This window comes from Thrips palmi, unplaced genomic scaffold (assembly GCF_012932325.1).
Source record: "Thrips palmi isolate BJ-2018 unplaced genomic scaffold, TpBJ-2018v1 HiC_scaffold_10, whole genome shotgun sequence".
Classification (NCBI taxonomy): domain Eukaryota; kingdom Metazoa; phylum Arthropoda; class Insecta; order Thysanoptera; family Thripidae; genus Thrips; species Thrips palmi.
In genome coordinates, this window is record NW_023144621.1 from 13413842 (window position 1) to 13440117 (window position 26276).

The 26276-nt window shown below is 54.2% G+C and overlaps 1 protein-coding gene across 2 annotated transcripts; it reads right to left on the reverse strand.

Annotated features, from left to right (window-relative positions):
- Positions 1–296: 296 nt before the first annotated feature.
- On the reverse strand, positions 297–26119 carry LOC117650458 (ATP-binding cassette sub-family G member 1-like). Of its 2 annotated transcripts, XM_034393923.1 has the most exons (13): positions 25920–26119; positions 19056–19195; positions 9417–9534; positions 4307–4496; positions 3829–3974; positions 3517–3755; positions 3121–3402; positions 2853–3034; positions 2595–2763; positions 2399–2499; positions 2152–2307; positions 1881–2066; positions 1641–1799 (listed from the first exon to the last, which is right to left on the reverse strand). In XM_034393923.1, exons 1-13 carry the CDS (start codon positions 25946–25948, stop codon positions 1641–1643), a joined length of 2097 nt encoding a protein of 698 aa, XP_034249814.1. In that variant the 5' UTR covers positions 25949–26119. The 2 variants fall into 2 exon arrangements, with proteins under 2 accessions (XP_034249806.1, XP_034249814.1); XM_034393915.1 differs by lacking the exon at positions 25920–26119 and having other exon boundaries at positions 297–1799; positions 19056–19368.
- Between the last annotated feature and the right edge of the window lie 157 nt (positions 26120–26276).

The window sequence follows — 26276 nt, forward strand, 5'->3', positions numbered from 1 at the left end:
GAATGTACCAAACACCATTGGGCACCAGGGAAGGGACCTGGGAAGGTCTCTACCATCTCGGCCACCGAGCCACTGCGAGTTAGCTCAATCAATCTTAGAGTGTTGGTACCGGGTTTGGGAGTAAGCAGAGGAAAAGATTTTCTCACCTGGGAGTCGAACCCATGATTTCCCTCCACCGGCTGACTCCTCTACCCTCTCGGTCACGGGGAAAGCCATTTTCACACTGAATAGAATGAATCAGAGACCATTGGGCACCGGGCTTATGTAAGGGGAAACAGTGAGGAGAAACACAATAATGAAAATTTTCAGTTTTATTGTAGAGTTACATTAAACAAAACAGATAGACATACAATCTTGGATATGGTCCCTTCATTCCTTAAACCCTGTTAGAAACTTGCATTAAAAGGTAAGACATACATAAGAAGGTGCTTAATTTGATTTAATACTTATGAGAATTACCCACAAGACAAATAAAATAAAAAAAATTAAAATAGAAAGACATCTCCATGTTAGGCAAAACAATGGAAAGGCTTTTGTTTCACCCTGTAATCCAGGCATTCCTTATGCGATTGCATAAGTGTTCCACATTGAACTGGCATAAACTTAGAAGTAAGAAATTAACCAAATTAAAGACAAAAAAATTGTTACGTAAAAATTGGACGCACATAAACAGAAGAAATAAAAACTAGGGAAGGTGATGATTGAAACAGTTTGAGCAACACAAAGGTGATATAATGATACATGACTTTACATTAAATTAAAATGAAACGTGGGATTCTCACACCAACAGTGGGTCACTTCTTCTTTGCCTTAAACACCACAATGATCCAACACAAACATTGAGAGAATGAATGGAATAGTGGCTATGTTTCATCACAGCCTTTCATCCTCCTCCTAAAATTCATACCATACAGAGACAGTCTCACCACAAATAGAGCTGCCCATCACTTGAAGAGCAAGCAGGGTTCAAGTCACATCCGCACTCATCTACACACACACACATGCACACAAATACAGATAAACAGCACCATAACTAAAATAAGAATGTTTTATCACGTAATAGCTTCACTTGTTTTCATTGATCAGCTCTTGAAGGAGCAACATTAATTATTATTATCAAGAAGTCCCCGAAAAGAAACACTTTCCTTTCATGACATTAGTCTTTAATCCAAAGCAAACTATTTTTAAACCAAATTATGTCTTCCTCTAGGTTGTCACTTACAATCTTTACCTTTCAAGGGATATTTTGCTTAAGAGCACCACACAACTAGAAAAGGAATCTCCCGGGGACAAGTAATAAAATGAGAGTTTGGTTGGTTTATTATCACAATTTTAGCTCATTTACTTAACATTGTATCAAAACTGGGTATCAAAAGTGAAAACGAAATAATTTTGAAAGGCTAACAAGAAAATACTAAGTATCTACACAGTACAGAGCTATAATTACATCCATATACATATCAAATACAATAGAAATGACGATAAAATAAGTATGTACAACTGACTTTGATCAATCTGTCAGACTAAAAGCAACTCAGCAAAACTTTAAAAAGAAAAAAAAAGAAAAAAAAAGTTAAACTGTGTTGCATGTGCAATGCAATTAAGAGAGCAAGATGGGCACATGCCTCTTGTTAATGAACTTAGTGTGCTGCACGCAGCTTCCAGCGAAGGAACACAAATGCAGAGACTCTCAGGACAATAAAGATGAGGACCAATGCAATAATGTCGACACGGAAGTCTTTGTCCAACATGTCTAACTCCTCCAATGTGGTAGTTGGGTTTTTGAAATGGCAGTAGGTCTAGAAAGAAAATCAAGGGTGAGTGACTCAACTTTAGCGCCATAGTGCAGTGGAAAGAGATAATAGATTGGCCCTACATACCTGTGAACACTTGAGCTTCTCACGGGCAAAGCCATATGTTGCCAGAGCAGTTCCCTCAAAACCATATCTGATGTAACTCAAATATGTAATCCACCTCAGATAAATGGGTATGGCATCAAAGCTGACGAAGAAGCCAGAGAATAGAAGGAAGGGCACTGACATGACAGGAGCCAGGAACACACCATTCTGAAACAATAGAAAACATATGTTGGATCAAAAATTTTGTTACTTTCCGAGAAATTCAAATCCTTTTTAAATCATTGTAGTTTACCTGCACATTCATGGCTGCACCAACAACAAGACCCACACTCTGAGCAACAAATGCAATGAGAAGACATGCTGAGAGGAACATTGCAAATCGCTCAAGCTCAGGAGGTTGAGATGTCATGAAGTACACAATTGTGACATATATAACACAGAATATAGTCTGCAAATTCAAAGTAAAAGTTAGTAAACAAACAAGAAAGCAGTGCAATCTTAAAGTTAGCAGTCTTTATTTATCAAAATGCACCACTCACCTGGAACGGTAAATCTGACACTGTTATAGCCAAATAGTAAGACCTTAGTGAATACCAGCGATTGAAGCTTTCTTTAAGTAGCACAGGCATTTCCAGAGGGACTGTAGAAGATGCAGAAAACAAATTTTATCAGAAATAGTGAGCATGAAGGAATGAATGATCACACAAACCTGTGAGGCAGGGTCACTGTACTTACATGACAGAATTGTGATAGTCATTGAGGTGTACATAAGGAACAACATGTTGAAGAAAAGGAAGCCCAAGTTACTAAGTACTTTCGCACCATCGTTACCAATGTTATAGTAGAGAGCACCAATCAGGAATCCAACCAAAATGTGAGCAAACAAACGTAGGTACATAAGTGTCTGCAAATACAAAGAAAAAGTATAAGAGGAAGTTGGTGAATTTCATTTTGTTAACTAATGTATCACAAACAAAACTTTCATTTACTTACCCAATCTCTTCTGCTGAACAAAAGGGTTCTTTTAAGTACAACCCAGAACTGTTTCCACTCTGAGACTGGATACCTCCTCTTAGTATCAACAATTCCACTGTCCAAAAGTGAGGCATTCACATTATCTGCCTTCTCATTTGCTGACAGGTCAACTGGGATAACCACTTGTGAGGCATCTCCATCTGCAAAAGAAGGTGGTTACGTTAAGAGAGCAAAACTAAAATGTAACAGGAGGTCGTAGACATATTAAAAATTATGCTCCACTCACTGATTCCATTTTCCTTTTCATTTGATTTAAATGCAGCTAGCATAATGCCGTTGCCTTTCTTTTCAGAAGCGACCTCTTTGTCATCCTTGTTGAAGACGGACACAATGTTGTTGCCGTTCTGAGCATTGGTCAGCTTTACATTGTTGCTGGGAGTCGTGGTGTTGTTGAGAGCTTCAATGGCAGGGAATGGCGTTCCAGTGCGGATGTCATTTTTGCCGTTTTTAATAGCAGTCACCAGCTTGCGGATGTTGTCACCATATTCTCCGCATGAAACTTCAATAACTGTAAAACAGTCAAGCCATTAGAGCCAAATTTTGGTTTTTGTACAAATTAAGCCCTTTTATTCCAATCATAAAAAGACAAATGTATGAGTAAAAAACAAGAGTATTTGCTTACTGAAAGAGGCTGGGTTATGGTAGCTCGGGCAAGCTAGACCAAGTTTGCCCAGGAAGGGAACAAGCTGTTGGGTAGATCCCTGGTACACGCACTGCCCCTCAGCAAGAGTGTACAGATGGTCAAACATCTCAAAGAGACGAGCAGAGGGCTGATGAATGGTGCAGATGATTGTGCGTCCTCCACGAGACAAGGACTTGAGCAGGGAGATGCACTGGAAGCACGATGAACTGTCCAGACCACTGAAAAATGAAAATCAGTATTAGTTCACATTCAACTTGGAAAAAATTGAAGGTCAGAGGCAACGCTCGTTACCTGGTGGGTTCATCAAAGAACATGATGGGTGGGTTATTGACAAGCTCAAGGGCAATAGAGAGACGTTTCTTCTGCCCTCCAGACAAGTTGCTGGTCATGGTTTTCACATGCTCAGACAATCCCAGAGTCTCAAGAATTTCTTGAATCTGAAAAAAAAAAGACATTAACAAACAAATAATTTACATATTGTCAAACAGATAATCAGAGACTACAAACAACATCATGTGCTTTTAGTCTGTATCTAACTAGGTGCATCCTATCTATCCTATCTAGGTGCAATAACTACTCCACAGGACCTACACCTTACCATAATTTCATTCTTCATTTGAGCAACTTTCCTTAAATCTACTTTACTACCATCCTTCAGTGTCAGCATGAAACAACACATAATCGTTTACAACAAGTGTAGAGACCCATTAGCCAAACACTTCCAACAGATCACAATTTTATTTTACAAAGAAAATAAAGGGTTGCTTACCAACTCCTCCTTCTCTGATTTGGACACTTCGGAGCCCAACTTGAGAGCGGTGGCCACCTGCATAGCTTCTTCGACTGTCAGGTTTGCGTGGAGCTGATTATCCTGCATGATGTAGCACGAGAGCTTGCGGAACTGGCTCAAGTTCCTCTCTTGGCCGTTGATTGTGATGGAGCCATGGATTCCGGAGGTCCTAAAGTAAACACAAAATGGAAAAGAGAATTAGAAAAGCAGGAACCAATCAGTGATGCCTTTTTTATTCACTTTTAGCTGAAAGTAGAGGGTCCTTATCACCAAGGACCATGGCACCTGGAGCACCACAAGCTGCCTACTGCATACACATCAGAATTATTATTACATTTGGAACTTTATGAATCTGAGCTCGCAAATACTTCTATTATGGAAGAGTTGAGTAAAAAAAAATCCAAATAGTAAAAATCTCTGCTTTATTACTTCATCATTGTTCGATTTGCTGCTCTTGTAAAAGGTATGCTTCAAATGAAGACCACAACATCACCGCCTCCTACTAGGGCATTGTGAAAAATAAAGATTTCTTATTATCGACATTCTGCTGCACTCCAGCTCTTACAGCCCTACACCCCGGCCCCCGGACCACGTCAAGTCTAACGAAACCGCAGCTCCGCCGCGAAGCTACCGCGGTATAGAACTGCTACACGCTCAAAAGATTTTCCCATTGAAAAAACAGCTAAAGGCCTGATTAAGTAATATAAGATCATGAGCCAGACTTATTTTGGTGCGAAAACCACGCTGCACCACGAGCAGACAAAAATCTAGGGGAACCGTTGGCTTGTTTTGCCAGTCGGAGACGAGCTGCCCTATCGGTCTGCTGGCATCATCGGTAATCCGAACTCCGGTGACACCGCCGGGGAAGTCTGGCGACTCCGTGTTTGTCACCGTCTCTCTCCCACCCTTCCGGAAGGCTCCGTGAGTGCGAGAGAGAGGACGCAACGAGAGCACCGTCCGGAATCAGCCAGCGACAGGCGGGAGCAGAGATTTTTTTTTACAAGAATAGGAAGTGTGTGTGAGAGTTACACTCCGCTCGAGTTTGGCTGCGAGGCCCGCCTGGAGGAGGCACAGCCGAGGCAAAGCCTGGGTGTTGGCGCTGTCATGAGCCCCGCGTCCCACAGTGGATTGGCCAGAAGATCGGAGGAGGCGGACAAAACTCTAGACGCGTTTTGAGCTCCAGAGTCTTTACGGGACTCGAACCGAACGTGTGACCCCACCAATGGATTCCTCGTTCGGAGAGCAATCCATTGGTGGGGTCACACGTTCGGTTCGAGCCCCATTTAGCGTCTAGAGTTTTGTCCGCCTCCAGCCAATCCACTGTGCACAGACGCCTTGGCCAGCGGAGGGTGTCGGGGTGTTCCCAGTCAACAACAAAGTGCGTCGGGCCGCGCGTGTGTTGGTGCACGCTGCGCGCCGCACGCAGCTGATGACTGCGCAGGAACCGATAGCAGCTTGTTTGCCAGTGATACAGTGATAGCGGCCGGGAGACAGAATACAGAAATGCGGCACTCGGCGGGCCGTGCCTGGCCGTGCCGGACAGAAGGCGAAAAAGGTTGGCAAACTGCAGTTGTGCCAACCAACAATATTCACGCAAAAAAATTGCAAGTTATTATAAAAGCGAAAAAAAGAGAAGTAAATTTTTGTCATTTTTTAAAAATTGCAGCTGCGATTTAAGCCCTGAAGACAAGCGCATCCGTCAAAGTTTGACTGCCTCGCCTCGTCTTCGAGAGTCGCGCGTCGTAGATCCTACTCGCGCCAATCACTGGGAGGAGCGGTTACCCTCCCCTCCCCCTCCCCCCTTTCCACCCTTCCAGACCAAACCTGACGAACAGGGTCTACATGACCTTCATGCCAGACGATGACATCGCCCCCCCCCCCTCTCCACCTGTCTCCGGGGCCCCGGAGGCGAACCTGCGCGGCGGCGCGGCTGAGCGGCGAACGTAGAGAACCTGTTTCGCGTATCGCAGCAATTTCCAGCGGCAACGCGTCCGCACAGCGATTCCGCGCACAGCCGCCTCGTCGCGCCGTCTCTCTCGCACCGCTGCGGGTCGCTGCGGGTCGCGCCGTGAGTGCGACAGAGACAGAGCGACGCCGTCGGGACGCGGCAGCCTCCGCTAGCGCCAACGACGTCACAGGCCGCGTCTGACGCGCTCGGTGGTATTCGAACCCAAGACCCCCCGCCCGGCCCGTGAGGACGGAACGCGCACGCCCGCCGTGCGTGCGTTGGTTTCCCTTCCCGAAGCGAGGCCCTCAATCGCAGAAACCGAAAACTTCTGTCAACTTGCGAGTCTGTCCGTCCGTCCGTCCGTCCGCTTTTCCACGGGTACACAGTCAGGCCGCCGCTCCGTGGCCTTCCCTGCCCCGTGCACGGCGTGTCGCCGAGATGGAGGGGAGACACTGCAAGAACGTGGCTTGGAGTCCCCGAGTCCCCACTCGCTTTTTCTCTCTCTCTCTCTCTCTCTCTCTCTCTCTCTCTCTCTCTCTCTCTCTCTCTCTCTCTCTCTCTGTGTGTGAGTCTGTGTGTGTGTGTGTGTTGTTTTTTTTTTCGATAGCGATTGTCAGTTTGGCACGCGGACATGGTGACGCCGTGGAGTGTATGGCGACCGGAGAGGCATGGTGTTATCAGGGCGCCACTACGTCCACAAGGAGACCCGAGTTCAATTCCCAGCAAGTCCGCACTTAAAAAAAATTCTGAAAGCTATTTATTGAAACTGTTGACAGGAAATATTTGAATTTTGGAATTTGCTCAGAATGCACTTGGGAATCACGAGGGGCTCATGTGAGCAAGTACCCGGTGCGACAAGACTCCGCGGGGGAAGGCTGAGGGGCAGCGAACAACCAGACAGGTCCATGGACTGGAGGCAAACAGTCGGGTCATCAGTCCGACGCAGTCGACGAACCATTTCCCACAAAAATAAATACTTCGACCCCTCCTAAGAAAACCATCCTTACTCGCCCGGGCGCTAGGAGACCATCCTAGTTCGCCGCGGCGCTACACTGCAAGAAAAAGTGTGGATAGTACAACAAAAGTACAACAAAAACTGTACAATAAAAGTACAACAGGGATTGTAGAAAGTACAACGAGAATTGTACAAACCACAACGAGCCCTGGACGGCACAGCACTCATCATGCCGGCTCCATTGTACTTTGTACAACAATTGTTGTACTTGAAAAGTACACAAAATTCCTGATAAAAAATTTGCCAGAAATTTGTGTACTTTTGTTGTGGTTATTTCCTGCAGTGTAGGAAACCATCCTACCTCGCCCGGGCGCGGGGAGACTATCCTAACTGGAAAGGATTTGTGTAGAAGTTAGGATAGTCTCCCCGCGCCCGGGCGAGGTAGGATGGTTTCCTAGCGCCCCGGCGAACTGGGATGGTGCCCTAGCGCCCGGGCGAGTAACGATGGTTCTCTTAGGAGGGGTCGACTTGAAAAAAATGAGTGGTCATCGGACGGAACAACCTATTTTCAGTCGGTTTCCCATCTGACTTACGCCCTTGTGCCCAAACTGCCGCTGGAACTATTTTTGAAAAAATAAATAGCAAACATGAAATGTGCTGTTAAAATTTTGATTGGGACCCGTGGTGGATGCAAAACAGCAAAGAATCCAACGCGTCCTAGTGGCCGCTCCCTGCCGCAGGCTCCGCAGGCCTGCCCCGAAGTGCCACCGAGTTTCGCCGGGGCGGGGGTCAGGGTAGAGTAGTGGCCTATCAGTCGGGGATCGCTCTGAGAAGCCGGCCGGACACACGCCCGTCTCACACGAGGCTTCACCAAGGCTGCCGCGAGCTTCGTCGCTCCGTCTCTCTCGCACCCTGACGGAACGCGCGGAAAGCCCCGTGAGTGCGAGAGAGACAGAGAGAGAGCGCCACGAAAGCGCCGTTGGGAATCAGCCCCACGGCCACCGCGGCCAACGACCGGCGCGGGCCCAAATATTGAGCCAGGAGGCCGTGGCCGAGATGGGGCGATAACAACAACAACATCGAGTACCGAGACGGCAGCAACAACAACAAGTAACCCGCTTCAATGACAAGGCGATAGTGCCAAAGCACAGCCACATTGCGGCCCCTCAGCTGTTTGGAAAATTCCCAGTGCAGCTGCAACTAGTGGCGGATTTTTCGCCGGGCCGAATGATACGCGACGAGAGAGGCTTTATTCCCCGACCCATTCATAATCTCGCTTCGATTAATCGAACGCGCGGAGCGGCTCGGCGGCTGGCCGTGTCTGTCTGGAGACTCGGAAAGACAAACGCAAACGCACCGGGATTCGAACCCGAGCCGTCCGCACTTTCCGTCCAAACATGTGGGCTCCGCGAGCTCCGCGTGACGACGCCTTGCTGCGCCTTGCCCGCCAAGGCGGCGTCCTCGTCCTCCGTGCGCAGGCTGATTCCGAAAGCCGTTTTCGTCGCTCCGTCTCTCTCGCACTCATGGGGCGTCGCGTATGGGTGCGAGAGAGACGGAGCGAGAGTCTCGGAATTGGTCTGCTGCCGCGGCCCCGGGACGACGGGGACGAGGAGGTCACCGAGGCCGTCCCGGAGGCGGAGGGGCCTAGGGGGGCCGGGCGGGGCGCGGCCAATGCCGGCCAATGCACACCGCGCCGCCGAAACGATAAGCCGCCGAGGACGAGAGGCAATGCTCCGCATGCGTCCGCATGGCGCACAGTGGATTTGCCTGAAGACCGGTGCAGGCGGCCAAAGTCCCGGACGCGTTTTGCGCTCCAGAGTCGCTAAATGGGACTCGAACCGAACGTGTGACCCCACCAATGGACTCCTCGTTCGGAGAGCCATCCATTGGTGGGGTCACACGTTCGGTTCGAGCCCCATTTAGCGACTCTGGAGCGCCAAACGCGTCCGGAATTTTGGCCGCCTCCACCGGCATTCTGGCAAATCCACTGTGTTGGCAGCTGTGTCCACAAACCACAACAGCCTCACGCGTCGTTTCGGTACCAAGTGACCCAGTAACGCACTGGCGGCGTGGTCCACAGATAACAACTCTGACGCGGATAGTCAGTCCCCTCCAAAGCAATCAGAAAGTAAAACCTAATTTTGTATTTTTTTTTAAAGGCTAGTCGTTTTGATTTTGGTGCTTACCTGTATCCAGTGAGGATGTTGAGCAGGGTGGACTTGCCGGCCCCCGACGGGCCCATGATGGCGGTGAGCTCCCCGGACCGCAGACGTCCCGACACGGACTTGAGGATCGTCTTGGCATCTGCGGATAGAGAGAGAGAAATGAATTAATATCCTAGTGGGTTTTAAAAGCACGCGCGTCACGACAAAAACTAAAGGAAAAGCAATAAAAATGGCTGACTGACTACGTCACAGCCACAGCCCCAATGCATCGGCAATGAGTGAACTGAAGAAGAGGCGATGAACGCGGACGCCATTTACATAATCATAAAACAAGCCGACAGGGGAGGGAGGGAGAGAGGGAGGGAGGGAGAGGGAGAGGGAGAGGGAGAGAGAGAGAGAGAGAGAGAGAGAGAGAGAGAGAGAGAGAGAGAGAGAGACAGACAGACAGACAGACAGACAGACAGACAGACAGACAGACAGACAGACAGACAGACAGACAGAGAGAGAGAGAGAGAGACGGCCCCTGGTCACCCCCAGAGCGTCCCCAGTCATTGCAAGGTACATCGCCCTCCTCCCGGCACAGCCAGCGGCAAGTGCAATTTTTACTTTCCTCCCACTTCCCGCCCGTGACATCTAACTGACGTGGTCGCGGCCGCTCTGTCTCTCTCGCACCTCCTTCGGAACGCCCCGCGAGTGCGAGAGAGACAGAGCGAAGACACGAAGAAACGCGTGCCGCGGGTCGTCTGCAAGGCAAATGCCCGCGACGGATGACCACTGAGTGGCCCAGAGTCGCTCTGTCTCTGTCACGCTCGTGAAGGGTTTGCGCGGGTGCGAGAGAGAGAGGGAGAGGGAGAAAGAGCAACCGTTCACACCAACAACAGTCTCGAGAAGCCATCAAGTACGCCATGTCTGACGTAAGGGCAGGTTTAAGGTTTAAGGATGGAGGAGGCCCCCGTAACCACCCCCCCCCCCCCAACTTGGCCAAACCTCGACTAGCCGCCCCCACTAGAATCTCCCTCAGGGTTCCTCTCCAGCGGAATCACGCAAACCGGCGGCGAGCCGACCGCCTCTCTGTCTCTCTCGCACTCATGGGGCGTTGGGGGTGCGGGAGAGAGACGGAGCGCTCCGCCGGGCAACACCTGTTGTTCTTGCCACACTCAGACGGGGTACGTACTCCTTTTACAATTACCGGGCTTTTTTGTTTTCGTGGCTTTACTCTCTCTCTCTCTCTCTCTCTCTCTCTCTCTCTCTCTCTCTCTCTCTCTCTCTCTCTCTCTCCCTCTCCCGCGGCCCCGAGACGGCGCCGACAGGGACAGACAGGTTCAACGACCGCGCGGCGCGATTGGCTGCCGGTGGGGTCATTCCCAGCCAGCGGCGGCCAATCAGAGCCGAGCTTTCCGTCACGTGGCGTCTCGTGCGAGAAGAAAGAGAGAGCAAGAGAGAGAAAAAGAGAGAGAGAGAGAGAGAGAGAGAGAGAGAGAGAGAGAGAGAGAGAGAGAGAGAGAGAAGAGAGAGAGAGAGGAGAGAGAGAGAGAGAGAAGAGAGGGCGAGAGAGCCCCCGGCGACCCAGGCCAGCCCGCCACACTGCGGTGCGCGCGGTGCGTCCGAGCGGCCTACCTCGCAGGCGCTCCGACGGACCCATTCGCTTCGTCGCTCTGCCTCTCTCGCTCCCAATGACCCGTAGGGGTGCGACAGAGACAGAGCGACGACTCTTTCGGAATCAGCCCTGCCGGCACAGTCACGCACAGAAGATAGCAGTCTCTGTACATACAATTTTTGTCTTTTTCAAAAGTGCTTTTGAAAGTTAAGGTTGTGTTTTTGTTGTAACGTTGGCCATGCTACGCGCTTCGCCGCGCCCAGTGCTCCGGTGCGCAGCCTTTACACCGACCCCTGCCGGGGCACGGCCGGTCTCTTGTGGCGACACAGCGCGGCTGACTCAGGCAGCGCGCCCAGCGCGGCACAGCGGCACAGCGCGCGGAGCACGCCGCCAATAATCTAATCGAGAGCAGTGCAGCCGAAGCGTGCCAAGCCAAGCGACTCATTCCGAGAGCCGTTTTTGGTCGCTCCGTCTCTCTCGCACCCATACGGCACGCCCCTTGAGTGCGAGAGAGACAGGGCGACTTTTGGAATCAGTCAGTCTGCAGTGCGAAGCGCAGCGCAGCGCGACGACGGATGACGCGTCGCACCGCCGAGCGTGCTGCCTGCAGCCACTGCAGCTGCCCGCAGCACCCAGTCCACCCAGCACACTGGTTCGTCGCTCTGTCTCTCTCGCACTCACGGGGCGTCCCCTAGGGGTGCGAGAGACGGAGCGACCAAAAACGACTCTCTGAATCAGCCTGCTGGCCCCCGCATCCAGCAGGCCAGCTTATCGACACGCGCATCGCTCATCGCACGGACACCGACCAAAAAAAAAAAACTTTTGAACGCAAGTTTGATGATTACAGCAGGCTTCGTTAAAGTGAGGCATTCACGATGCACTTTAGGGGTTTGTCGTCACGGTCTAATAATGGCACCCCTGGGCTGAGATGCAGCCAACGAGAAAGAGGGGTGAGGGGAGGGGAGAGAGGAGGGAGGGGGAGGGGGAGAGGGCACCTGCAGTCTGCAGGCACGGCCTACGACACGGCCTAGCGGCTAGGCTATGCGGCTATGCACTGCTATAGGCATAGTGCTGGGCAGGACGCCTTTGCGCAACCCAGCAGCCCAGCGGCAGCAGCAGTGGCCACCGCGGCAGAGACGCGGACCACGGCGTGTCGACATCGCGTGCCACACTCACACACTCACACACGTACGTCCAAATTACTAGACGAGCAGGCAAGCCAGCAAGCCCGCAACTCCAGATGGCATCAATTCGTGGCAAGTGCAGAGGCACACTGGACACTGGACGCCCCCCCAAAAAACACACACAGACAGTCACACAGTCACACACACACACAGTCGGACCGAAACGCCTGATTCGCCTTTTTATCCGCCATAAAAACAGAGGAAGAGGACGCGACTCTGGGCACGTCGGGCTGTCAGGCTGCACGCCAGCCACGCCGGCAGCGGAGTCGTCGCTCTGTCTCTCTCGCACTCGCGGGGCGCGCGGGGCGTCGCGTGGGGGTGCGAGAGAGACAGAGCGACGACTCTCGGAATGAGTCCGCAGCGGGCACGCCGGCAGGCCGCGGCTGCTTCTGCATGCGAGTGAGTAGTCAGTGGCGCGGACGCCCTTGGAGGCCGCCAGGCCCGACAGGCCGCCCCCCCCTCCCCTCCATCCGTCCGTCTCTCTCCCTCCCCTGCGGTTTCCGCGGTCACCCGGCGGCGCCTCAGATCCAGCAGGACTCCGGCGGAGAGACTCCAGCAGGAAGCGAGCGCCACATTTCTCCAAATCCATCCGTCAGTTCAGTCGCGCCGTCCAGTGTCCGGCCGGCAGCAGCCTGCGCGCCTGCTTTTCGCGCCAAACGACAGAGGCATTTATTTTTCGGCAACATCGACCGGTAGCGCGCCGCCGCCGTCCAAACCGCGGTTGGGATTGCACACACACACACACACACACACACACACACACACACACACACACACACACACACACACGCACACGCAGACACGCACGCACCCACCCACACACACACAGTGTCGCACGGAAGAGTTTCAAGTTCAAGGTTCGATCGCCGCTGCCCGCCCCCCGACGACGACCGCAACCGGGCGACATGGGCCACGGGCCAACAATGCGGCGGCACGGCCAAAAATGAAATAAAAGAAAAAACTTTTTATTTCAAAAAACATTAAAGGGCAATTGCGGAAACAATAAAGATTCGCCATCGTCGCCGCTGCGTGTGTGCGCCGCGGATGGGTGGCAGATTTCACACGTGTGTGAGAGAAAGAGAGAGAGAGCGTGAGTGCTGCGTGCGTGCGGCCAATGGACCACGGCTCACGCTAAAAGCCGAAAGGTAGTCCTACACGCATACCCCGCCCAAGGCAACAGAGTGAGCAATCTCCTGCGAGAGATGCGTAACACACACACACATGCACACTAACACGCCTTCCGCCCCACAGTGGGCCAGAAGACCGGTAGAGGCGGACGAAATTCTAACGCGTTTTCATCTCCAGAGTCGCTACATGGGACTCGAACCGAACGTGTGACCCCACCAATGGATGGCTCTCCGAACGAGGCATCCGTTGGTGGGGTCACCACACATTCGTTTCGAGTCCCGTTTAGCGACTCTGGAGCCCAAAACGCGTCTAGAGATTTGGCCGCCACCGCCGGTCTTCTGTGGGCCCCAGCTTGGCAGTGTAGGCCAAAAAAGATCTCGCCTCGCCACCCCCTGCTTGGCGCTTGGTCGCTCTGCTCGTTGCACTGTACAAGTACCATCCGACAGGTTCCAAGCCAACTCACTTAAAAGCGGACCGGCCCGACCACTCGGCAGGATGGTCGCCAAGCCGATCCCGAGGAAAATAAAATCAAGCGCGCGAGTGTGTGTGTGTGTGTGTAGTGCGTATCCAACTATGCTAGAGTGAGTGGCGGCCTGTTCGCGTGGAAGCCGTTAAATTCCAATCGAAAAGAAATTTAGCCAATTGCTGTTGCATTCTGCTTTTGTCCGGGAGGAGACGGCCGCCGGGAGGACACCGCTCCGTATGCAGGACATGCGGGGCCACGCGTGCGACGCGCACCTTGCCTCTCTCTCTCCATTCCGGACACGGGCGGCACACCAGGAAAATAACCTGGAATACGACACTTGCCCCGCCATTGGCAAGCGTTCTCGGCTTCCAAAGCAGCCGACCCCCCCAGCAGGCACTGCCAGGCAGGGCGCGCCGCCGCCTCTCTGGCCGCTGCACCACACCGACAAAACAGCGCCGGAAATTTCCAGCAGCGACCGGCGCAGCACGGCAGCACAGCCACCGCCGGGCGCAACCCGCCGCCGGCCGACCCAAAACCTTCGCCACCGAGTCGACCTTCTGCGTGCGCATGTGAGGCCCGCAGCCCCGCGGGCAGCAGACGACGCGTAGCGCGTAGCCTCGCGAGCCGACTGCACACAGCCGTGCCACGGAGTGCTGAAGCTCGCCTCGGCTTTCGCACGCCACTTTGATGGCGCATCGGTGCATTCATCAAAGCGAAATCACACACAAAGCATGCGAAAAAAAAATTACGGGACGCAAACGGCTGCTAAAAATTGCTTGACATAATAAATTTTGAAAATTCTTGTCAAAATTTTAATTTTTTGCAGTGTATTGGACAGTTTGCAAGGCAGGGCAGGACCTTTATCCTTGGCACATAACAGGCGTAAGAACAAAAGTCGCAAAAAATTATTTTTTTTTAATTGTCAAAATATCAACATTTTTAAAAATTTTGTTTCTTTTTTGAAGTGTTGGACAGTTCGCGAGGCAGGCCCCCTCTCCTCGGCAAAATGACTGGCGTAATGATACCGCATGCAGAGCGGCCGCGCAAATTACAGGTGGACGGCATTTCTTCACATATCTGGCCCAAAACAACCGCCTCGTTTCCACCCTGCGCCTCCCCGATCGGCTCTGCTTATGCTCCTCCGGAAATTTCGCAGCAAAGCCTGTTCATTTTTTTTTCAGGGGGTATTTTAGAGTTCTAACTAGGGCTCCTCTTGACGCCCGGTTCCAAAGAGGATTGCAAAAGCGACCTTCGCGACAAAAGCTGCGGTCGAGATCGGACGACAATGGGACGAGCTTTCTCTAGCTTCATTACTTCTTTAGTTTTGGAAGTAATTTCTCAGCGTCCCCAGCGGTCGAGGCGCAACGTTCCCACGCCATGACACGGAATGGCGCGCGCACTCTAAAAAAAAAAGGCGCGTCAAGTTGACGAAAATTCAGCCGATTTTCTTAGTGACATTGATTCAGACTCAGAGAGCATACTTTTTGAAATCTTGACCAGAGCTTGCCAATTTGAATTATTTCGACAAAACATTTTTTTTCAGAGTGGTCACACCAACTGCCCCCTGCCCCCTCCCCAAAACGGAAAAGAGTTGAAACTTAACCACCAATATTGAGAAGAATTCAATTGCAATCAGTAACCCTAGAAAAATCACGAAAATTTTGCCCAGTAGACAAGCAGGCGGCTACGAAAGGACCTAAAAAGACCGTCACTACTCGGATCCCAACCGATGTCGAGGTGGCTGCTGCAGCGACAATGGCAATGGCCCGTGCTTTTTGAGCGTGCTCTGCGCAGTGCCGCGCCGTGCCGCGTCGTGTGACAGTGTCGTGACGAGGCCCGTGACAAGGTGACGTGTTGCGTGACTGTGTCACGTGGGACCGTGGACTCTATTGTCTGACGCTGATATCACACGGGCGGGTCGGTCAGCTAAAAAGAGACCAAGACAATTATGGCCAAAGTTGTTGGCGGCTCGCGCGGCAGCCGCGGCAGCGCACACGGAACTGGCTTTTGGGACGTTTTTCGAAGAAACCGGTCCGATCTGCTGATCAGGCCAAAACGGTCCCACAATTCGAAATTTAAAAAAAAATCTCAAAAAAATTCCCTCACTAAAACAAACTCGAAAAAATGCATTAAAATCCCCCTACTGATACTGAAAAAAACCTGAAAAAACCTGATACTGGAAAAAAAAAACGCGAAAAAAATTGCAGCTTCCTTCGACTATCTATCATCAGCGGGTACCTCGAGCAAGTGCTCAGAAGGAGCAGGAAAAAAAGAACAAACTACGGAACACGAGGCGTTTATAGCGCTGCCAGGAAAATACCGGCTCCAGACGCAGAAAACAACTAACACACACACACACATTCACGGCAGTCTGACAGCGAGTCATCAACCAGCCTCACGGCCGGGGCAAACGGCGAACGGCGCTGCAATCCGAGTCACTTAGCCGAAAAGCCATTTTCCGCAAACTAAAAGTCGCGCACAGAGTCCAACTCCGATGGGTGCGTCAACTCCGTCAACTCGGAGCGTTCGGCTGACGTCTGCAGCCGCCTCGCCGCCGGCCACTGCCCAGGACTGCAAACAGCAGAGTCGTTTTCGTCGCTCCGTCTCTCTCGCACTCACGGGGCGACCCGTACGGGTGCGAGAGAGACAGAGTGACGAAAACGACTCTCGGAATCGGTCTGCAGGCCGATCTCACCGTCGCCTTGACGAGGTAAGGCGATTTCGATCGGCCGTCGCTACGCACGCAGATCGGGCCGCGCGCTCCGCCGAAACTAAAGCCCCGCCATTCCGAACAAAACTAATCCACGTTAATTTCGGATTTTTTCGATGAAATTTCGGAGTTTATTTGGACTTTTTTGGATTTTTGTTATGACGACTCTTCAGTGTGCCTCTTGGGTGAGACAAAGAGCTCAACACTTGTGCGGCGAGGCACGTGGGTGGCCGCCTCGTCACACCCGGCAACGTCACGCACTCTTCGATCAATCGACAAGTCGTCGATCCGGCCCCCTATTTTCAGCTCCTTCAGCGAGGGCCCTGCACTCGAGTGCGCATCAAGGCTGAGCACCGCGAAACAGGATTTTACTCCCGCAATGGGCGGTGCAGGGCTGCCGGGCCGTGGATGGTCATTACCCAGGAAAGAACCTGTTGCAATAAAACTTAGGGCGGGACGCGGCGCGAGGCGCGCGGTGCGGTGAGCAGACGAGTCCGGCCGCCGTCCGCCCGCCGGTCGGCCCCCCGGCCCCGGTCCGGCTGCCGGCTCAGGGCGTGGTGTCAAAATACTCGAATAGATTACGCGATCAAGGCCAGTCAATCAAGAAGCCCGTTTTGGGTACAGTGCGGGGGAAAGGATACGCAGTGGCTCTGCTCTCCGCCCTTGACACCCCAAGGCACAGTGGGCCAGAAGACCGGTGGAGGCGGCCAAAATCCCGGACGCGTTTTGAGCTCCAGAGTCGCTAAACGGGACGCGAACCGAGCGAGTGACCCCACCAATGGATTGCTCTTCGAACGAGGAATCCATTGGTGGGGTCACACGTTCGGTTCGCGTCCCGTTTAGCGACTCTGGAGCTCAAAACGCGTCCGGGATTTTGGCCGCCTCCACCGGACTTCCGGCCCACTGCGCTCCGCCCTTGACACCCCAACGCCCTACTCTGCACCCCGCCCTTGACACCCAAGGCCTTCCGACCTACGCCACGACCCGTTTCCACCGTTGCCACTCGGACGCCTCCTCCTGCCCGCTTCTTCAACCGCTCCGCCGCACGCTCGTCGTCTGCTGACGCGCGACGGCGCGGGGCTTCCAGCCACGGCGGTGACGTCGCTCGCGCCATCAGTGCCGCCAAAGAAGTACGTGACGGTGCAGTCAGCCTCGCCGGCGATACCCCCTGCACCGTGACACTGCGGCACGCCCCACAGTGGATTTGCCAGAAGACCGGTGTAGGCGGCCAAAACTCTAGACGCGTTTAGAGCTCCAAAGTCGCTACATGGGACTCGAACCGAACGTGTGACCCCACAGCAATCCATTGGTGGGGTCACACGTTCGGTTCGAGGCCCATTTAGCGACTCTGGAGCTCAAAACGCGTCTAGAGTTTTGGCCGTCTCCACCGGTCTTCTGGCAAATCCACTGTGCTGCGGTTCCGCAGGGGTTGTCTCGCGCGCGCGGGGTAGCGACAGTCCGTCGTGACCGCCATCGTCGAGTTGCTTGACGCACTCGTCCAGCAGACTCATTCCGTCGCTCTGTCTCTCTCGCACTCGCGGGGCGTCCCGTATGGGTGCGAGAGGGACAGAGCGACGAAAACGACTCTCGGAATCAGTCCACGGCACGGCGACGCGCGGCGCCTGCGTGATGGCGGTGTGGTTAATGACGGCGGAGCGAGCCTGCCGCGACCTTTGGCCCTGGGGGAGGGGAGGGGGGGGCAGCACGCGAACACTCCTCGCAGACACACACAAAAAAAGAACCGCGCGCTTCGCCTTTTGCCGACGCCGCGGTGCCAAGGAAGGCAGTCCCATACTGCCGGCCAATTATATCGCACTCGTTGTTACTCGCATTAGCATTCTCCCGGCTTGTTCCTGGTTACGACGCGACGACCAGTGGCGCCGCCAAGCGCTGCCATCGGGATAGCGACCCCGTCGACAGTCGCACCGACAGCACCGTCTGTCGATAGCCCTGTCTAGCCCTGTCTAGCCCTGTCCATAGCCCTATCCATAGCCCTATCCATAGCCCTGTCTATCCCAATCTAGCTCTGTCTAGCCAGTCCCTGGACGACACTTAGACTGTCTGTCTCTGTCTCTTTTCCGTTTTTCCCTCTCCCTCTCTCTCTCTCTCTCTCTCTCTCTCTCTCTCTCTCTCTCAGGCGGAAACACAGCATTGCGAGGCGCACATGCACGTTCGATAAGCCCGCGACCCGTCCGTCGCTCCGTCCGCGTCGGCGGCCGCGGCGGCACACGCGCAAACGCGCGCCAGAGACAAAGGTTTCCGAGCAACAGTTTTGCAGGGCCGACCAGGGGTCGCGGTGGGTCGCACGCGACTGGCTTTCCAGGCGGCAGGTCGCGGGTTCAAGCCCCGGCAGGGCTTCCCTCGTTTTCGGGACCAGAGAGGCCCGGGACTTCCCTCCCCGCCCCGCGGCAAGCGCTGGCCCGCCGGGCCGCCTGCCGGGTAGGCCCTACCCCAACACCGCGGCCAGCGCTTCCGTCGCTTTGTCCCCGCCGCGTCGGCCCGCGAGCCGACGGCGAGCCGCGGGGTGCGAGAGAGACAGACAAGGCGGAAAGTTGTGCAGTCACGGTGTACTCACTCTTCTTGCGGCCCTCGGTGACGGAGTACGTGAGGTCGGAGAAGGCGATGTCCACGGGCGGCCTCTTGGGCAGGTGCGACAGCGTCTTGGGCTGCGCCGGGGTGGCCGGCGCGATGGTCACCTTCACCGACGACGACTTCCTGCGGCCAGAGAGCAGGCCGTCAGCGTCGCCCGCGGCCACGTCCTCGTCCACCGTCAGCTTCATGGCGCGCACGCTCTCACGCTCACGCTCACACTCACGCACACACACACACACACACTCGCGTACGTCGAGCGTCCGTCCGTCACGCTCGCACGGCGCACGATTACTGAAAGCCACACAGGGGCCGCGAGTCATCGCGGAGCAGCAAAGCAGCGAAGCAGCGCCAACGGCAGCTTGGCCGCGCCGCCGCCAGGGAGCGCCACCAGGCAGCGCCGCCAGCACACTCATTTCGAGAGTCGCCCTCGTCGCTCCGTCTCCCTCCCACCCATACGGGACGACCCACGGGTGCGAGAGAGACAGCGCGACCGCTCCCGGACTCAGCCTGCAGCCCCACGAGGTCAACTTGAGCCAGGCAACGCGGGTGGGGCCTGCAGGCCGGCGGTGCGGCGATCCAGGGGGCAAGGACTTGGCGATGATGACGGCGTTCAGACAAAAACAAGAACGCAAAAGAATCGGGTCACCGACACAAAGTTGGGCGCCATCTAGGAGGACGACGGCGAGGGGCACGGCGTGGGCACGGCGTGCACCAGCGACACGCGGACCGTCAGGCCGTCGAGGCGTTGGCACAAACACAGAAAAGCCAAAACCATGGAGGCACCGACTTGAAGTTTGACACCGACTGGGGTTTGGGGAAGCAACGTGCAGGGCAAGGAAAACACACCCTGGAGCTGGTAGTCTTGCCTTTGAACACTCCCTCGACTAGTTATTTCAACTAAACGCGACAATCTGCGTGTGAAGTCAGTGTGCAAGGGATGTCGGTGCCGCTGAAGTGCAGGCGACAGCAGGGGTGAGTCCTTTCTTTACCCTGCACCTTTCCTCCCCGAACTTACTCCTAGGAGCAGGACAGCCCACAGTGAGCTAGAAGACCGGCGGGAGCGGCCAAAATTCAAGACGTGTTTTGAGCTCCAGAGTCGCTGAGCAGGACTAGAACTGAGCGAGTGACCCCACCAATGGATTCCTCGTTCGGAGAGCAATCCATTGGTGGCGTCACACGTTCGGTTCGAGTTCCATTAAGCGACTCTAGAGCTGAAAACGCGTCCGGGATTTGGGCCGCCTCCACCGGTCTTCTGGCAAATCCATTGTGCAGCCTAGGGCTCCGCGTGCGCCAGCGAAACGAGGCGTGCGGACAGTCTGGCCGTTTTTCGACCTTACCGCCACCAATTAAAACGGAAACTGATAACGAGGACGAATTGCCACGTGGCTTGCTGAACCGGAGAGGTAACCTCTTGCGACAAGTGGCTCACAGAGAGCGTGACAGCTCTTCTTCGCCGCCAAACTTCCTCCAAATGACTGCCGCCCAGGAACAGACTCTCAACAAGTGCCCCCATTTTTATTTCCGACGTTGCATGTTCGTTGTGAGTGCAATTAGACCGACCGGCCTCACTCCCGGCCGGACTGGCCCCGACGGTCGATTTTCGTCGCTCTGTCTCGCTCGCACCTATACGGGACGCCCCACGAGTGCGAGAGAGACAGAGCGACGAGAATGACTCTCGCATCAGTCTGCAGCCGAACCGACCAACGCGTGGCACAAGGCCAATTCCACCGCCCGGCACGAAGCGTCCAGAAAACGACCGGGAACTTGTCAACGGACGCGGGTTCAAATCCCGACAAGAATTTTTTTTTGACACCTGTTGAAGGTGGGCACATGAGGTGGAGCCGAAGAGATGACAAAGACGAAGACCACCAACACCACCAAGGCGATGACGTCGTCATGTTTACTTTTCGACCGAGCATAAAGACATCTGATGATAATATTTACACGCTGTTTGTCTGCCGGGCCGTCTGACGAGCAGGTCACCCAGCTTGCCCAGCTTCTGAAGAAGAAGGACAACAACAACAACAACCACCATCACCACATGGCCGCGGGCACGGAACTTCAACTGAAACGGCGATTTTGGCGGGAAACTGCAATCCGCACGAGTAAACGACCGCAGTCGTCGCTACTCCTCGCTCGAGCGAGAGACACTACGGTGACCCCGCGCGGACACGTGCGGCAATTGAAACGGCGATTTTGGCGGGAGACTGCAACCCACGTGACCGCCGTCGTCGCCACTCCTCGCTCGAGAGACTCTACGGTGACCCCACGTAGGCAAGCAGCCCGACGCAGGCCCTGAGACGCACGGCTACGACCAGCGGACTGATTCCGAGATTCATTTCCATTCACTCATGGGGCGTGCCGGCGTGCCCTGTGGGTGCGAGAGAGACAGAGCGACTCCGCCGGTCATGGCCGCCGCCACGCCGTGCCGCCACGCATGGCCCCCTGCTGGGCATTCACTCTCTCCCCAAGGCTGGCCTAGGTTGCTAACCCGCGAACCTCGGATTCGACAAAACCGCGGCCGAGAACTTTATACTCGACATGAAGGGAGCCCGCTCGGCAAATAACCACCAAAAGAGAAAAAGAGAAAAACTTCCGCCAATGATAAACGCAGCGGACTTTGGACCCCTACACTGCAGCACGCCGACCACGGGGCGCGGCTCAGCGTCCGCGTGGTGCATGCGTCATGGAGGCCCCGCGGACCCCACCGAGCCCCACCGGGCCCCACCGAGCCCCACCGGGCCCCACCGAGCCCCACCGAGCCCCACCGGGCCCCACTGGGCCCCACCGGCAGTGGCGGATCCAGAGGCGGCCTTTGGGGAGCAAAGTAGCACTTATTGCCAACTTTCAGGGACAAAGCAGCACTTTTTGCCTCACTCACCCCCCCCCCCCCCTTGTATCCGCGCCTGCCCACCGGACCGCGCCCAGGCTGTGTCAGTGTTCGAAACTCGTCGCAAAATTTTTATTTTTAGCAGATGATACCTTCACTACTTAAAAACATACCTAGACAGTACAAGACAGTACAATACACTTAAAGGTGTCAGCTGGCCTTTACTCGAGAGTCCATAAACCAACCTAATAGTAATGAAATATGGCTTGGTTGAGTTTTCTTTTACTTTTATCGTTTAAAAGTTTTAATTTGTTGTTGCTTTCCTTTTTTTTTGAAAGTCGTATGTTTTTTTCCTAAATTAGTTGTTAAATTTTCTTAACAACCATTCCTCAACTTTCATTCAGGGCGCCTTCGCGGTCCGAGACGCCGAACAAGTCCAGGTCTTCTTTCCGTCTCCGCGCCGCGTGTAGTCCAGCCATTAATGGCAATGGCAATGGCAAGGGGCAAGGTAGGCCGGCCCGTCGAACTCGCACGCGCACTCCCAGCGGTGTTGCCTACCTGCCAGGCTGACTGTCGGCCCGTGTCGGCCAGCCTCACAGTGGGCCAGAACACGGGTGGAGGCGGCCTGACCTCTGCAACCGCTTTGAGCTCCAAGAGTCGCTAAATGGGACTCGAACCGAACGTGTGACCCCACCAATGGATTGCTCTCCGAACGAGGAATCCATTGGTGGGGTCACAAGCTCGGTTCGAGTCCCAATTAGCGACTGAGGGGCTCAAAACGCGTCTCGAGTTTTGGCCAGCTGCTCCGGTCTTCTGGCCCACTGTGCAGCCTGCTTGCCTCTTTGCCGTTCCAAAGTCCGGGGCATGGCACTTGGGGCGTGTCTGTGTGTGGGTGTGTGCAATACTCGAAGACAAAGTGCGATGCAAAGGAGTGTCGTCAGATTCGGCCGAAGCGCAGCTTAAGCCAATCGGAGAAATCTTATCTCGGAAATCGAGAGGACTCGTGTCGCCGTGCTGCTGTCGAGCGGCTGGCTACCGTCGAGCAGGCTGCCCTTGAACCGTTCAACCGAAGACCGTTTTGCCGTTTGGTCGGCGCGAGGCGGCGCGAGGCGGCGCGAGGCGGCGCGAGGCGGCGCGAGGCGAAGCAAGGCGGGGCCAAAGACTAAGCCACCCGCGCAGTCGCGGACAGTACGTGGTGCCGATAAAGAAACCCGCGGTGCAGCGCAGGCTGCGAATATGGGGCGCTAATGTGGCTGTCACCGTGCGCCACTCCACAGTGGGCCAGAGGACCGGTGGAGGCGGACGAAATTCTAGATGCGTTTTGAAGCTCCAGAGTCGCCAAATGGGACTCGAACCGAACGTGTGACCCCACCGATGGATTGCTCTCCGAACGAGGAGTCCATTGGTGGGGTCACACGTTCGGTTCGAGTCCTGTTTAGCGACTCTGGAGCTCAAAACGCGTCTAGAGTTTTGGCCGCCTCCACCGGTCTTCTGAATCACTATGTGGACTCCCGGTGTGGTGCGCAGTGGCGGATCCAGAGCCAGCCTGGGGGGGGCTAAAAAGGGGGGGAATGAGAGAAAAGAGTCATCTGATTCATCGGTGGGACAAAAAAAAAAACACAGGCGCCAAGTGCTCCTCTGAGCGGTTGAACCTGGGACTCCCCCAGTACAGCCCGCCCCTTCCCCAACCTTTGCACCTGCCACGCCTGCCTAGCCAGCGCTTGGCAGTGCTTGGCAGCGCTTGGCATGGCAGCCTCGCCGGTATTGACCCTCGCGGAGTGCAGGCCGAGATTGGCGCACTAGTCGCTCTGTCTCTCTCGCACCCATACGGGACGCCCCATGGGTGCGAGAGAGGCGGAGCGGGGTGGCCGGCCACTTGGACGGTAATCAGCAACCCGCAGAAGAGGAGCGTTCTGAGCGGTGTACAGTCGCCCCCCGCGGAGCCCTCGAGCCGAAGGAAGGCGAGAGCGAGCCCTCCTAGCGACACACCTGTCGCACAGTAGATGGAGGCGGCTAAAAGTCTGGAGACGTTTTGAGCCCCAGAGTCGCTAAGCGGGACTCGAACCGCACGTGTGACCCCACCAATGGATTCCTCCTCCGGAGAGCAATCCATCGGTGGGGTCACAGTTTCGGTTCGAGTCCTGTTTAGCGACTCTGGGGCTCAAAACGCGCCTAGGGTTTTTACCGTCTGCGCCCGTCTTCTGGCAAATCCACTGTGCGCCGTGCCGCCCCTGGATCCGGCGTTTCGGTGTGTACCGCAGCCCCTACCCCCTGCTGCCACCTTGGCTGCCACAGCCGAGCGATCCCGAGGGTCGGTTCGTCGCTCTGTCTCCCTCGCGCCCTCATGGAGAAGCCCATGAGTGCGACAGAGACAGAGCGATGCTCGACAGAAGCCACTCGCCATTTATCTAGGCACGTGCCAGCGCGTACACCGCGAGTCCATCTCCACACTCTCGGAATCGCAGAGTCAAATCAGACCGTTATGTCACTATCGGCGCCTCGGACCCCTTGAATCAACACCACACACACACATACACACACGCGCGAGTCGATACACAGACAGACAGACAGACGGCCTAACCTAGCCTCTGATTGCGAGAGCCCGCGACTTGTGGCGGGGAAGTCCTAGGTACGTACGAGGCTAAGGCTGGCGATACCCCACGCGCATAGGTGGCCCGTCCGAAGGCAGGCGTAGCGAGTCCCTCACGCAAGGAGTAGCGACGAGGTGATTCTTGCCCCGTTGAACTGTGTGCTCCACGGATCAGGACAGGCTTTGCCGTGACCCCGTCATTTCGTTTTTGTCTCTTTGGGCGGCGGAATAACGGAAGACGGCGAGGCCGGGCCACGACGAAGACAAACAAACCAAGGGCGATACCCCTCGCTGCGGACTCGAAGGCGAAGAGTATCGACGCGGACTGTAGAAAGCGACAAGACGAGAAAGCAGCGTGGCCGAACGCGGCAACGCGGCCCTCTCGCTGGAAGAGGTCCCCATTATCGCCTCCATTACCAAACTCCAGCGCTCCAGCGCCAGTCGCTGCTCTCCTCTCGCTCGCTCCGCCGCTCCGGCAACTCGTTGGCACTCACTCGCACTCGCGCGTCCGCTCCACCCCGGCTGCACTAAGTTACCTAGTTATGTAAGACTGGCAGCGGTCGGAGCATGGCGCTGCCCTGGCGTTGCCACTGCGGGATGCGGGCCGGCATTGGACCAAGAGGAAAACAAAATGTGACAACATGAAAAAGGCAGACGGGAACGGCAAAGAAACCTCAATGCAGAAATAAAAGAGGAGGATTTGTTTGGCTCCCTTATCTTGCCGCACTCCACTTGGGCTTGATCGCCTTCATGGATCGGTGGGATGAGGTAAACAAACACACGGTGGGATTTTGACAACGGCACGTCTTGGAAGCCAGTTGGCCTGGAAAGCGAACAATCTCTAAGTTTAACCATCAGACGAGACACTACGGCATAAAACCATCAACAAAAATCAGATTTTTCAATCTGCGGTTACAACGGAGGAGATCCATATCACACATACAATTGACAAGCTGGAAGTCGGAGACCATGCCACGGAACCATCAAAAAGCACATTTAAGCCCTGTCACCAACAACAATCCAAACGTTTACAAACAACAATTTGAACCGGTGATAAAGAACAAACAAACAATTTACACAAGGAATGGAAGAAAGCTTGGAAAATGACCTTAAAAGTCAAAGTGCCAGGAAAGTATTGCCATTTCAATAAATGATCTGTGCCTCCACCAGAATTTCATAACTTCATAACCCAGTGTGCCTGACAGAAATGGGGGCAATGCTGAGTGACACAATACATGAGCTAGACATGAGGTTAAAGAATTTGATGGAAAATTTAATAGATTCAAAAAAGCTAGATCCACAGGGGTTCGAAACTGATGCACATGGATCATAAAGTTACTGATGACAAAACTTAGTTGAAAGAACAGGAAAGGTTGCCATCAGCTGTTGCTTACAAGACAACATTGCAAGACGAGACGAGAACTTACCGATTGTTGTTCAGGAGGTAGGTCTCCATCTTGAGTGGTGATCACACAACCACCCTATGTATGTCAACAGTGACACGTACCCAGGACGAAGGGCTCGAAATTACAGCACAAATAGGCCCATATCGGACAAAGAAGAGAAAGGCAAAACAACAGACTGAAGACTGAAGTTTGTCCAGACAGGATGTGGCTGTGGGATGTGTGTTGCAAGTTGCAAGGAAGAGTGGGGGTAAGAGGATATTGGAAAGATGAGAACTTTATTGCTCGTAAAAATGCTCACAAACTGGAAAAAAGTTAGAGAACTTCAAAGAGGCGGTTTCATTTTATTTCGCACGTTTGAACACATCTTCTGTATACTAT